Source organism: Enoplosus armatus, chromosome 11 (assembly GCF_043641665.1).
Source record: "Enoplosus armatus isolate fEnoArm2 chromosome 11, fEnoArm2.hap1, whole genome shotgun sequence".
Lineage (NCBI taxonomy): Eukaryota > Metazoa > Chordata > Actinopteri > Centrarchiformes > Enoplosidae > Enoplosus > Enoplosus armatus.
In genome coordinates, this window is record NC_092190.1 from 17170252 (window position 1) to 17183287 (window position 13036).

General features: G+C 41.8%; 2 protein-coding genes across 2 annotated transcripts; both read left to right on the plus strand.

Annotated features, from left to right (window-relative positions):
* Window positions 1–1261: 1261 nt before the first annotated feature.
* On the plus strand, window positions 1262–3009 carry LOC139292703 (claudin-14-like). Its single transcript, XM_070915068.1, has 3 exons — window positions 1262–1369; window positions 1618–1874; window positions 2503–3009. The coding sequence occupies exons 2-3, from the start codon at window positions 1641–1643 to the stop codon at window positions 3007–3009; spliced, it is 741 nt and encodes a 246-aa protein (XP_070771169.1). The 5' UTR covers window positions 1262–1369; window positions 1618–1640.
* A 4092-nt stretch (window positions 3010–7101) lies between these two features.
* Window positions 7102–12779, plus strand: LOC139292458 (high-affinity choline transporter 1-like). The gene is made up of 8 exons (XM_070914801.1): window positions 7102–7279; window positions 7760–7873; window positions 8461–8616; window positions 8779–8927; window positions 9173–9316; window positions 9677–9830; window positions 11613–11830; window positions 12126–12779. The coding sequence occupies exons 1-8, from the start codon at window positions 7102–7104 to the stop codon at window positions 12777–12779; spliced, it is 1767 nt and encodes a 588-aa protein (XP_070770902.1).
* Window positions 12780–13036: the final 257 nt, after the last annotated feature.

A 13036-nucleotide genomic window follows, 5' to 3' on the forward strand; every position in this document is an offset into this window, starting at 1 on the left:
TGATGCGCCTGATGCTGACAGGGATAATGCTGATGATGAAGATGATATCTAATACTGGCCTGTCACATATCTGACTATCCTGCAGCACAGACACATATTCTTCGTCTGTTCTGTGAAGGCAGCAGCGACAGAAGGAGCCAGTAAATGTGGAATCACTGCCAATGGCCCTGTTTATCTGGAAGTGCACCGTCTGGACACCTGTGACCGTGCTAGTCCTCGTGTAACCTCGTCTGTGAGTATTCAAATGTGGAGAGCTTTTACTAAAAATCAACATGTGAAAAGTTAAGCAGCATCTCCATGTACAATACTACATAGTGTAAATATTGCAATTGGCAAGTGACAAAAAGTTATGACTATTACATTGGCTTTGCTGTTTGGTGGGCTAATTTGTGGGCAAACCAACATGAAACAAGATGCTTGTCACAGCCTTGCCTTTGTTCCTATTGCTCACTTGTTATGCCTTCAGTGTAGTCAATCATTAAGTAAACACAATGAGGCTTGTATCTCTGATATTTTAAGGCCCCAACAGTGCCAGGTCTAACACTGAACAATAATCAGGCTTTATAAACAGCCTCTGTTCTCTGCGGAAGTCAAAACAATGAATCTGTATGAGCGCGGTTTGTTTGCTCTGTTTCATTCTTGTGAATACAACAAGCAATTTTGCGTTCAAGGGTTATTATTTTCCAGTTAATTAAAACATATTTTAATTGTTGACGTTATATTTTTTTACAGACTTGGGTTGTCATTGTTCAAAAAAGTGTTGCTTCACCTGGAGAACATTTTGTTCTAATCAGTGAGAAAGAACAAAAGTAAATGCTTAACTACACATGAGTTTCACATGCTCTAACCAAGAGGGAGGGGATCTTTAGTTGTGACCTGGAGCTTCCTGTGTAGTTATGGAGCACCAGGTGATCTCCGGTCAGAGATTAAATAGGACATAATTTAATTTGGCCAATTAGTACAACATAAGTCACTACTATCCCGTATTGTCACAGTTTGGGGCCCATCAGCTGGAATTGCTCTGTCATCAAGTCATTCAGTCCCTCTCCCTCAAATACCCTGCAGAGCTGTGAAAAATGTTCAAAGTTAGTGTTTATTGTCCTCTCAGCTTGGCTGGTTTCTGTAAATGTTTAATTTCCTCTCTCGCTCTCGCTCCTTTCCTGCGGGGTGGCGCGGAGCTTAACAAATAGACTGCCGTGGTTTGCCCTCCAGAGGAGAGCGTTAAACGGGTGAAGCTGAACACTGCTCTCATTAGTTACAGATGCAGTCACCTGCCGCTCACCAGAGACTGGTGCCAGAAAGTTTCCACAGCTATTTCTTCCCGCACCCCAGAGACACTCAAGGAATGGCTCAGACTCTGTGACTGGATGTAAGCTCAGTGGAATTTACTGTACTGCTGGGGACCATGCAGATAAGAGGAGGAATCCAGCCTCATCTTCAGCCTGGGGGACTGTAGTTTTGTTCTGAAAGTGTCTCTTTTGTATGTGGCGATATGTTGTTTCTGTGTGTTGATTTTACTGTTTTTCTTATGTTATCGGTGGATCCAATGTATATTTATAAATTTATTTATTTTTCATACACGTTTTCAAACTGTGATTTTGTACTTTGCAGTTTGAGCATCTGTCCGAGTGAGCAAAATCATGGCCAGCATGGCGGTTCAACTCCTTGGCTTCTTCTTGGGGCTGCTGGGGTTTGCAGGAACTTTAGTTGCAACGCTGCTCCCCCACTGGCGCAGCACAGCCTATGTGGGCTCCAACATCATCACAGCCACCGCCTACATGAAGGGCCTGTGGATGGAGTGTGTATGGCACAGCACTGGCATTTACCAATGTGAGGTGTACAGATCTCTACTGGCACTGCCACGCGACCTGCAGGTACTGCACTTTCACCATTTATTGAGCGCTTCACTCCAAAGCACCTTATGCTATCATGAGAAGCTGAAACGACAAAAAATGAGTTGATGTATTTTGGTAATCGAATCATTTTTGTAATTTTACAAGAAAAAATGCCTAACATTCTCTGATTTCAGCTCCTCAAGTGTGAGGATTTGCTGTTTTACTCTGTATTATATCATTGTAAACGAAATATCTTGGGGATTTAAACTATTGGTCAGAGAAAACAAGGAATCTGATGACGCGTCCTTGGACTCAAAAAGGCACCCTTGCTCAATTCAATACTGTATACTCATTTAGTCATTTTGCTGACTTTATGATTCTTGTTTACTGGTGCTACTGTTAAACTACATCATAGCATTTCAGCAGAAGTTACGTAGTGTCACTTTAAGTGTAAACTGTGTGTACACTGAGCTCAGGGTCAAGAATTAACTCATAATATAGAATTGCTGCAAATCTGTGTATTAATACAGTATATTAATTAACCAGTAGACTGAATGATTACCAAGTAACCAGACAGTATAGTACAGTTTTCTAACCTTACAGGCGAGAGTCAGAATCCTGTTTTAATTCCAAGCTTAAAGTCCTTGTCTATTCTCCTCCACATTAGGCTGCCCGGGCGCTCATGGTGCTCTCCTGCATCACCTCAGTCCTGGCATCTGTGGTTTCTGTGATGGGGATGAAGTGTACCCGCTTCGCCCGTGGCTCGTTGATCAAGTCTCCCCTGGCGCTAAGTGGGGCGATTTGTTTTCTCTGTGCTGGCGTGCTCTGCCTGGTCACCGTGTCCTGGACCACCAACGACGTCATCATGGATTTCTACGACCCCTTCCTCCCCAGCGGGATGAAGTATGAGATCGGCCTGGCCGTGTACCTCGGTTACGCCTCGGCCTTCCTCAGCCTGACTGGAGGACTGGTGCTGTGCTGGAGCAGCGGTGGTGACATGTCACAGAGGCCCCGCCATGTGCAGAGGAATCAACCGTCGTCACCTCCCCCCGCCTTCAACAACATATACCCTCCCGCTCCACCCTACAAGCCCCCCGAGGCCCTGAAGGACAACCGTGCTCCCTCACTTTGCTCCCTTGCCAGCAGTGGCTATCGGCTCAATAACTACGTCTAAGACTGGGGGAAATACTAACACAGTAACTTCAAAGCCACAGGAACTGTTTTGAGCAAAACAAAAAGACAGAAACAGTCAACTGAACTCTTCTCCAACTTATTTTTAATATCTTTAATGGGATTTTGCCTCCTCCATACCCATAAAACAAGTTTTTAAAAAAAAAATGGAAAAGCAAAGACTAGCGTGTTGCATCACCATGAAAATCAGACGTCATATTTGAACAGCTTTCCATCAACTTTAACATGAACAGATGTGAGAGCCTAACAAAACTCTGAACCACAGTGTGTGTGTGTGTGTGTGTGTGTGTGTGAGAGAGAGCTGAGAAGTGTCACCTGTTGACCTGCTGCTATGTACCTGAAGGACCAGAAGGTGGCAATATCTTACTGCAAATAGCCACAGGAAAGACTATATAAATCAGATTCTGCATTCTGTGCTGTAACACTCCTGTTAATGGATAAGTGATTGTTCTGTCACTTCCTTCTTGTAGCCTACTGTCTAGTTGGGATTAACTCAGTGTGAAAGCCAGTTCAAATATAACAGACCTTTTAAAGGAAATGGATGATATTTTGTCTCAGTGTTCAATATTTTCTTGCCAAAGAAAATAAAAAGCAGTGAATATCAGTTTCTAGTAATTATTAAGTATTTTATAAATGCTTTTTTATTGTTTTCATTAGCCTTTTTCACAGCAGATTTTTTGACATGTCAAAGTAAGAAAGACAGTTGTAATTAATAGCATTAATTGAAGGCTGCATTCCATTTCATGTTCACTCACTGGCCAGGCTTACTGTGGTACTTAAATGGAACCCAGCCTTCATTGACAGTATTAGTTCCACCTGTGCAATTCCTAACAGGTGACATAGTGACACTTTTTGACCTAAAATCCATTGTTGATCATTTTCAGTTCAACACTCAGGAAAACCTGGTGCAGTTATGAGCACCTGACTTGAGAGTGGAGCTCTGTCCAGCTCTAATTCCCATGGTTCCTGATTCATTAACTGAAACCTCCCCACAGATATTTGAGTAAAGCTTTAGAAAGCCACTGGATGGCGAGAAAGGTCCTTTGAGAAGGCAGCCTAAAGCCTTCAGCTAGGACTTCTTTTTATTCATTTAGACTACATCATTCAGTAGATGTGGTATATTCTATGCATAGAGTCTGAGTCTGTAAGCCATATGAAATGAAAGATTACTATACTTCGTGAATGCTGAATATGGAGTTATTTGTCACTCTTCCTGGCTGCATGGCTACCTGTAACACCGTTGAGGCTTACTTGTTAGAAAACCTTCCAATTAGAGCTGCCCTGTGTCTGGCAGCCTGGCAGCCACACAGACACTAAATTAGAGGACAGAGTCAAAATTCAAGCAAGTCACTTATCTTAATATCCAGCAGTCAGACCAGTCAGCATCTTAGTTCCCATCAAGGAGCTCGTTTATATTGGTGGTAAAGCACAAACAATGAATTCAGCAAATATATAGCCCTAAAAGATATACAGAAATATCGCATCAAAGCAGTTATTAAAAGTATAATGAGGCAGAAAGGGCTTCACACCAAAGCAAATGATAAATTATAATAAGCCACAAACTCTATAGAGTAGGACCACAGATTCACTTATAATAGATACATGTTGGAAGAGAGAAATTTTCTGATTTTTCAAGAAAGGAAATGTTAAAATGTGTCTGTGAGGGCTCTTGGTTTTCATATTTCAGCACCATGGACAGCGATCTGAATGCTCCAAGGAAACCTCAGTGATGCAGTGTTTGAAGTAACACGTTCAGTAGGATAATAGATTCTTGTAGATCCTTTATTACTGTTTCCGGTGTCAAGTGTTGCTGTCTTTTAAAACAGAATGCATTGACTGTATTTGGTAATATACGAATTAAAGTGTACCAAAAGTGACCAAAATAATACATAACATAATCCTGTGAGTCGCCATTGCTCCTTTATTGTGACATATGTCTTTTAAAAGTTGATCTGGACGTTTTGATGTTTAACAGCTTGATGTTCTTGGACGAGTTGCATGCGCATGGTGGGTCATAAAATGAAAAGTGATCCTGCGCGGTTTACACCCTCATACTTACAACCGTTTGCAGGAAATAAACGCGATGCTTGGACCTGCGCAAGATTGTAAATCAGGCCTGAAATGTAACCTGGCAAAGTAACGGTTTCATCCACTGCCAATATGATATTATGATATTGGAAAGCTTTCCCGGAGCTGTTGTGCGTCATGACACTCTCTATTAGGTGCTATTTTCGTCCTGCCCTGGAAGACATTCATCCACCATCTACCCACCCTGACAGCACCCAATAAACCCACCACTCCCATTCATCTCCACCACTCCACCCTCTCTCCCTCCCTCCCTCGGTCTCTCTCTCTCTCTCTCTCCGATGAGCATTGGTGACTTAAAAAACAACATAGGAGAATTGTGTTTGGTCGTCCAAGAGGATTACTTTGTGGTACCTTAACATTTTACCTACAAAAATCATCTTTGACACTTTTTAAAAATCTTCTTTTTGAGGCCCTGCTCATGTCATCTATTTAGACTTGTTTCTCCAAAGGAAAGGTAAGATTATGTCAATTTCTAATATTCCTTTACAGATGCGGTTGTAAGTGCATTTGGCTGTAAGTGACAGATGTTGATTTAAAGAGAGATCAATAATGCAATACCGGCCTCCTGGAACCGTCGTGTCAGCGCCACGGGGAGCTGAAAGCCACATGTTTGATTGGAGTGATGCAGCACATCGGACACAAAACCCTTTTGCGTCTGTTTCAGGTCTCTTTTGGTTCTTGGTTCCGCAGTTTTGTGTTTTGTGACGGTGCGTCACGTTTTGGAAGCATTAATGGACTTTTCCTCACGACAGCGCAACAGGAAACAAAACCATGTCGGTCCAAGATGTTACAATCATATTTGGCTACAGAGCAGCCTGAACTGTCTTTTGTTGTTTTTTTAATAAATTGAAAAATCAAGTGACATTTCGAGAATAAATTGGCACAACTGGATTAAGCGATGTCTGTAAGTAAAGTGAGGCAGCAAGTCGCGCGTAAAATATGTCCAACTGTCTTAAAAGCTGCACAACAAGTGCGACATTAATAATTTGCGAAGTCCTCTGATAAATGCCATTATTTCTATTATAGTTTCTCTGATTCACATCTTTTGATCTGACACATGATGGAGTGCCGGTTGTTCCTGAGAGTCAGCTGGACACGGTAGCTTTTACAGAACGACTTCAAATATGATCTTTTATGATCGCAGAATGAAATGAAGATCAAAGAGGGAAACGGCACGAAAGTATTTGTACATTTTTGAAATCAAAGAGGCTTTCGGCACCAACGGGTCGTTTGTCTAATAATTCATTGTGCTGCGTAAAATATATGGTCAACTAGCAGGAATGTACATGCGGTTTTGTATATTTTTGGTTGCATGTGTTGGGTTTATCACTATTACTCACAGTAATTTGTAATTGCTGAGTGGAGAACACCAACAAAAATTGCGGACGTTTGTCTGCCTGAATGTGGGTTAGAAATGATCTTCATGTGGTTTCTTTTGATTATAATTTGCAGGAAATCTTATAATTTTAATTTTATTTTACAGTGATTCCACTGAAGTTGAAAAAGCATTCCAAGAATTTGGATGAATGTGTGTTTATATTACTTTGGTGAAAGGGATTTTAAACTTCAAACTGTCACAGCTGGACTGCACTGAGGGTGAAGATGATCTGGAACACATGCAATTTGAATTACTTTGTATTCTCTAACTGTAAAGCAGTGGGAGACAGTTTGTAATATGCATGGTGCGGTCACTCAACACCTTAAAGTGAGTGCAAATTAAATCTTGTAGCTTTTAAGAATTTGGTATCCTAAATATTTGGATAGTAGGCTAGTGTTTGAAGTAGATCATTAGGTTACTAGTTCCTGTTAATTATGTAATGCGCATGAAGCACTGTAATTACAGTCTGCCGGTTGTGTTAATAAACATGATAATAAATGGAAATGTGTTTCTTTCTGGTTTTTCTTCTTCAAAGTTCTCTCCATGACATTCCAGTCCTCCGCGCGCAGTAGCACTTGATCTCGGCGGGAGGAAGCGGACGAAAGGAAGATGGCCATCCACGCCGAGGGTCTCGTGGCTATCGTGATCTTCTACGTCCTGATTCTGTTTGTGGGGATCTGGGCCGCGTGGAAGAACAAGAACTCCGGTGTTGGCGTAGACCGGAGCGAGAGCATCATGGTCGGTGGAAGGGACATCGGATTGTTCGTTGGTGGATTCACAATGACCGGTGAGTCGGTTTACGACGGGCCGTCTTTGAGTTTCTTGTTCGTGTGCGCATTTTGTCACATTTGGTTGTGATATGAGCTCAGAAAAAGACAACAAATGCCACCAGATCTGTCTTTTACGCACGGACCACAACATGGGGCCACAAATATAATTTACTACCACAACTTACAACGTTACATTCATTACAACAACTGATTACTGAAACATTTTAAATGTGTGCTGTACCTGCCATTTTTGGATGATATCCAAATACAGTTCTGTTTTCCCAACACCAAATGGATTCTGTTTGATATTTGCTCAATCATGATCACAACTGCAAGCTAAGGTTTAGTGAATCCTTTCCCATCCCCAATAGACAACCGTGACTAGTGGGGTTCTTGCGTTACAATCAGCTCATGCAACATGACATGCACCAAACTAGTCTTTCATAAAAGTCTCTTTTTTACAAACTTAACCTGTGTGTTTTTCCTCTTGGTTTCAGCCACTTGGGTGGGTGGGGGCTACATCAATGGGACAGCAGAGTATGTCTACCTGCCAGACTATGGCCTGGCTTGGGCACAGGCGCCCTTTGGTTATGCTCTCAGCCTGGTCGTAGGTAAGAACCAGTGTCTTTATATATCCTTTCTTTAATTATACTGTAAAAAACAAGTACAGTAAGAATGCAGGAGTTGTTGCAAATTAACAGCATTGAGGTTCATACCAGTAATTTTGCATGTTTTAGGCCATTTAATACAAATTTCCTACAGTTGAATGCACTTTTCCTACTTTCAAGGCAGCCATTGATTTCCATTCATTTCGCAGTATTATGACAGGTAGGAAGATAATAATCTGTTACAGTGATCATCATGTCTGCTTTTATTTTTGTCACTCTACATCACTGTGGCGCAGTGTAATTAAATGTTATACTGCCCTATGGTGCTTTAGCAGTTATGCAGCATAATGTGAAGCTGTAGTGTAGCAAAAAAAAATGCTAAATCACTGTTATGGTCCTCTAAGGAATACAGTATAATCCAAAGGGGTACTATAATGCTTCAACCAGAGATAAACAGGAAGCTCTATATGTCACTGTATACTTTTTAAGAACCAGATACACACTGCGTGCCAAGTTAGAAATAGTATATAATTTCTGGGATTGTAAAATACACTTTTGTCTGTCTAACCTTAATGTCTGACATCATTCAGGTGGCCTTTTCTTTGCCAAGCCCATGCGTTCACGGGGCTACGTCACCATGCTGGATCCCTTCCAGCAGCTGTATGGAAAAAGGATGGGCGGCCTGCTCTTCATTCCCGCGCTCATGGGGGAAATCTTCTGGTCTGCAGCCATTTTATCAGCCCTGGGTGGGTGATTATTGGACAGGATCACTTTAATGTTAAAAAATTATGCCTATATGTCTAAAGTCATTATGAGCACCACATTAAGTTAACTGTCACATTCAGTGCACTTTTCTCTTCACTCTGATGGACAATTGTATTTTATGAACTATGTGTGTTGTCCCATAGGTGCCACTCTGAGTGTGATCGTGGACATAAACATCAACATGTCTGTGGTTATCTCAGCCCTCATAGCTATTTTCTACACACTCGTTGGAGGACTCTACTCTGTCGCATACACAGATGTGGTCCAGCTCTTCTGTATCTTTTTGGGCTTGGTGAGTTTCACCGTCAACATCCGCCCATATCAGAGATGGGTCACATTGGCAGGAACATACTGATTTACATCTAGAGTCTACAGTATGCCTGGTATTAAAATTATATCAAACATTTTGGAACAATAAGTAGACCTTGGATCCAATGTGAGAGTCAACAACTTTTGACAGTGGAAACATATAAAAAATCACTGAATATCTTTAAAACAATAATAATATTTGCATTCTGATACCGTCCTCTCCATCAGTGGATCAGCGTTCCTTTTGCCATGTCCAATCCTGCCGTGTCGGACATCAGTGTTTCAGCTAAGGAAGTAATCTACCAGTCGCCCTGGCTGGGGAAGATTGAGCCTGAAGACAAATGGCTCTGGGCGGACAACTTCTGCTTGCTGGTAAGCCATATTTTTTATCAGTAGATTCATCAAGAGACAGTATATTACTGGAAAGTAATTTGCATACACATTTTGATTCCACTGTCAAGTGTGGCAGGCAGAGGGGGGGTTTAAGTGAAGCATTTAAGCTGCAGTTACGGCACAGGGCATTTGAGAGGTTTATTTGTTTGTTTGAGATAAAGGTTTCCTTTAAAGGTGGATAATAATTGATTATTAGTAATATTTAAAATAAGTGGAAGCACAGTTGCAGAACAGATTTGTTACATTAGGAGCAAGTTTCAAAGCTGTGCTAGTGGTGGTCTAGCTGACTGTTATGCATTGGTTTGGTGTCCGTATTTACTATGGTGTTTCTGTTTCTAGATGTTGGGTGGGATTCCCTGGCAGGTCTATTTTCAACGGGTTCTTTCTGCCTCTTCAGCTACCTACGCCCAGGTCCTTTCCTTCCTCGCCGCCTTCGGCTGCTTGGTCATGGCCGTCCCCTCTGTCCTCATAGGAGCTATAGGGGCCTCCACTGGTAAATACACACACACACACACTTAATTTTCTGAATTTAAAGCTACTTTGGGGACTCCAGCACTCAATTCCTGTTAGTCACTTTAATGTGGATGCTTTCAAAATGTACCATAATTCAAGCCTGTTATTTCAGAACATGTGGAAGTTGATTTAAAAACAGTTTGGTTCATAAAATGTGAGAAAGCAGAGCTTTTGCTCTAATAGCTAGCAGACCTAACACCTGACAGCAATAAACTGCATCGGTGTGGCTGTGAAGAGAAAGGACTATTTTAAAGGAGTATTTTCTTTTGTCTTTAAAATACTAATATTAGCATTAGATTTAATTATATTTACTGGATTTTTTTGTAGCATATACCATTACAAAATATTGTCCTCAGACTGTAAATGGAAATAAGCCAAGTATTGATTGAGTATTGATCAAATATCTGTGATTGCATGTTATTTACCTCTGGATTAGATGCCTACAAATGACACCAAACTGCAATGTCACCCAATATTTTTATTCTAGACACATACAGTTACGTGTGGATTGCAGCTGTTATATCACAGATGAATACAAATATATCAGACACTGATCCATGGATGATGTGCATACACACAGACACACACATTAATTAAGCAATTAATGAAACATCACAAGACAATCGAAACATCCAGGAATCTTATCCTTTATTCAAACAGGAAAGTGTGATCAAAGGGAACACGATGCCTTCCTGGCTTGTTTACACCCCAGCAGCTTTTTATTCAGATGCGTAAATGCAGATGCATACAGTATCTGGAGGATAAACAACATCAGATGGATCCTGTCATGTCGGGCAGAGGAGAGAACCATCGGACCATGCTGATTTAGTGAATATTACATCTGAAGAGGAGCTAATTAATCTGGTCTGAAGTTGTTTCATGTATAACCAGCGCTTGTGAATATCCAGGGGAAGGAGAGAAAGACACAGATTGTAAACCTCTGGAGGATGAAGAGAAGGATGAAAAAAGTGGTGGAAAGATAGAGGGATGTCAGACGGAAAAGAGCAATGAATAGGAGGATGGGGACAACAGTGGCGTGGCAAATGGGTGGAGTTTGATGAGTCTGAAGGGCAGGAGAGAAGAACAGAGAATACCCTCACCATGGAGCTAGTTTCAGGGGAGACATTCATGGTTCCCAGACAATGAATCCTAATAACTTTGATCCCCTGACTTTTCCTCTAGGCCACCACGAGGTGTACATTTGTAGTCTTTGCTAAAATATCTCAGCAACTGTTGGATTGCCATGAAATCATTTTGGTGATCCTTTAACTTTCATCTAGCGCCATCATCAGGCCAAATTTTCAGCTTGTCTAATACTTTGGTTTGTGAACAGATACTTGCAAAACAAATGACCATCAGCCTCAGCTGTATTTTGGGTTTCGTGCTTATTAGCTAATGTTAGCATGCTAACACGTTAAACTGTGGTGAAGTGAACATGGTAAGGGATCAACACAGAAATTGTAATGTAGTAATCAGTCCACTTAGAATTCCACAAGTTGGCCAAGAACATAATAGTATTAATCTCAACATAGAAACGCATGCAAAGTATAGCCTATTCAACTTTTGTTATGTTGTGTTATTGCCTCACACAAGTCATTGCATTGTTTTTTATTCAGTCCAATAATTCAGGCAAACATTGGTACTTTTTTTTAATTTGGCACACAGATAATCCTGATTCTTGGATGCAGAGATTACTGATCAGTTCATAAGAGGTCCAAAAGAAAGTCTAATGCATTTTTGACTATGTTTCTTCTTCTTCCAGACTGGAACCAGACTACATATGGTTCTATCCCTCCGAAGGATAAGGATGAATCAGACATGATCCTTCCCATAGTGCTTCAGCACCTCTGCCCGCCTTACATCTCCTTCTTTGGTCTGGGGGCGGTGTCAGCTGCGGTCATGTCATCAGCAGACTCATCCATTCTCTCAGCCAGCTCCATGTTTGCCAGGAACATCTATCAGCTCGCCTTTCGACAGTCGGTAAGAGTGCCAATAATAATGCAGACACATAATAAGACACATCTGTACAGTTTGAGCCAGTGGTTGCAAGCATCTGTCAAATAATCGATACATCAATTCTAGTTTCATCCCAGACGTTTGCATTTACTTCAAAGCACCACTGTTCCTAATTACAGTTTCACAGAGCCACTAGCTAAGCTGTAGACTCTTAGTCTTGTTTTGACCTCTCTTGTCATACCTACCTGTTCTCAACCTTGTCTTCTCCACATTTTATGTTTTCTTCTTCACTCTGTTATCTCTTTCTTGTCTCCTCCAGGCCTCAGATAGTGAGATTGTTTGGGTGATGCGCCTCACCATCTTTGTATTCGGAGCTCTTGCCACTGCTATGGCGTTGTTAACAGGATCAGTGTATGGCCTGTGGTACCTGAGCTCCGACTTGGTCTACGTCATCATCTTTCCACAACTTCTCAGTGTGTTGTTCGTCAAGGGCACTAATACCTATGGCTCTGTGGCTGCCTATATCTTTGGTCTTGTGCTGCGCATTGGTGGAGGGGAGCCCTACCTCAAACTTCCTCCCTTCATCTACTACCCCGGTTGGGTGACCCAGGAGAGGGTCCACCACCTCACAGGGGATGTAGAGCACTTTGTCCAACAGAGGTTCCCATTCAAGTCTGTGTCCATGGTGGCGTCCTTCTTGGCAAATGTGACCTTTTCTTACCTGACAAAGTACCTATTTGAAAGCGGTATGTTGTCACACAAGTACGACTTCCTGGATGCCGTGGTGTCCAAGCATAGCAAGGAGATCATGGACAAAGCCACGCTGGTGAGCAACCATGATAACATCATTCTTTCAGAGATGGCGCCCGTCAAGCAGGCCCTAGGTTCGTCACTCGCAGGGACATTCATCAACACTGAGGTCCTCAGCGATGATGGGGCGTCCAGTCCAGAGGCTTTTCACAATGAAAACTAGGCAACAAAGGCACAAAGAAAACTAGAACCAAGGAATTTGAAGAAGAAGGAATAATCAAAGAGGCATCGACATTCTTCAGGAAACTTGCTACTGCCGCACTGGAAGCCAAATCAACAGAAATCTGCTGTGGCTTCCGAGTGACTCCACAAGTTTGTTTTATGCTGATGACATGGTGCCTCCTTCTTTTTTTAAGATCCCTTGCCTGGAACCAGGAAGGTGACTGTCAATCAGCCATGTCAAACATACCATACTCATTC

Coding starts and splice junctions, on each gene's coding strand:
- LOC139292703 (XM_070915068.1), top strand. CDS start 1,641: ATGGCCAGCATGGCGGTTCAACTCCTTGGCTTCTTCTTGGGGCTGCTG. Junction 1,875..2,502: donor CACTGCCACGCGACCTGCAG/GTACTGCACTTT, acceptor CCTCCACATTAG/GCTGCCCGGGCGCTCATGGT.
- LOC139292458 (XM_070914801.1), top strand. CDS start 7,102: ATGGCCATCCACGCCGAGGGTCTCGTGGCTATCGTGATCTTCTACGTC. Junction 8,928..9,172: donor TCTGTATCTTTTTGGGCTTG/GTGAGTTTCACC, acceptor CCTCTCCATCAG/TGGATCAGCGTTCCTTTTGC. Junction 9,317..9,676: donor CGGACAACTTCTGCTTGCTG/GTAAGCCATATT, acceptor TTCTGTTTCTAG/ATGTTGGGTGGGATTCCCTG.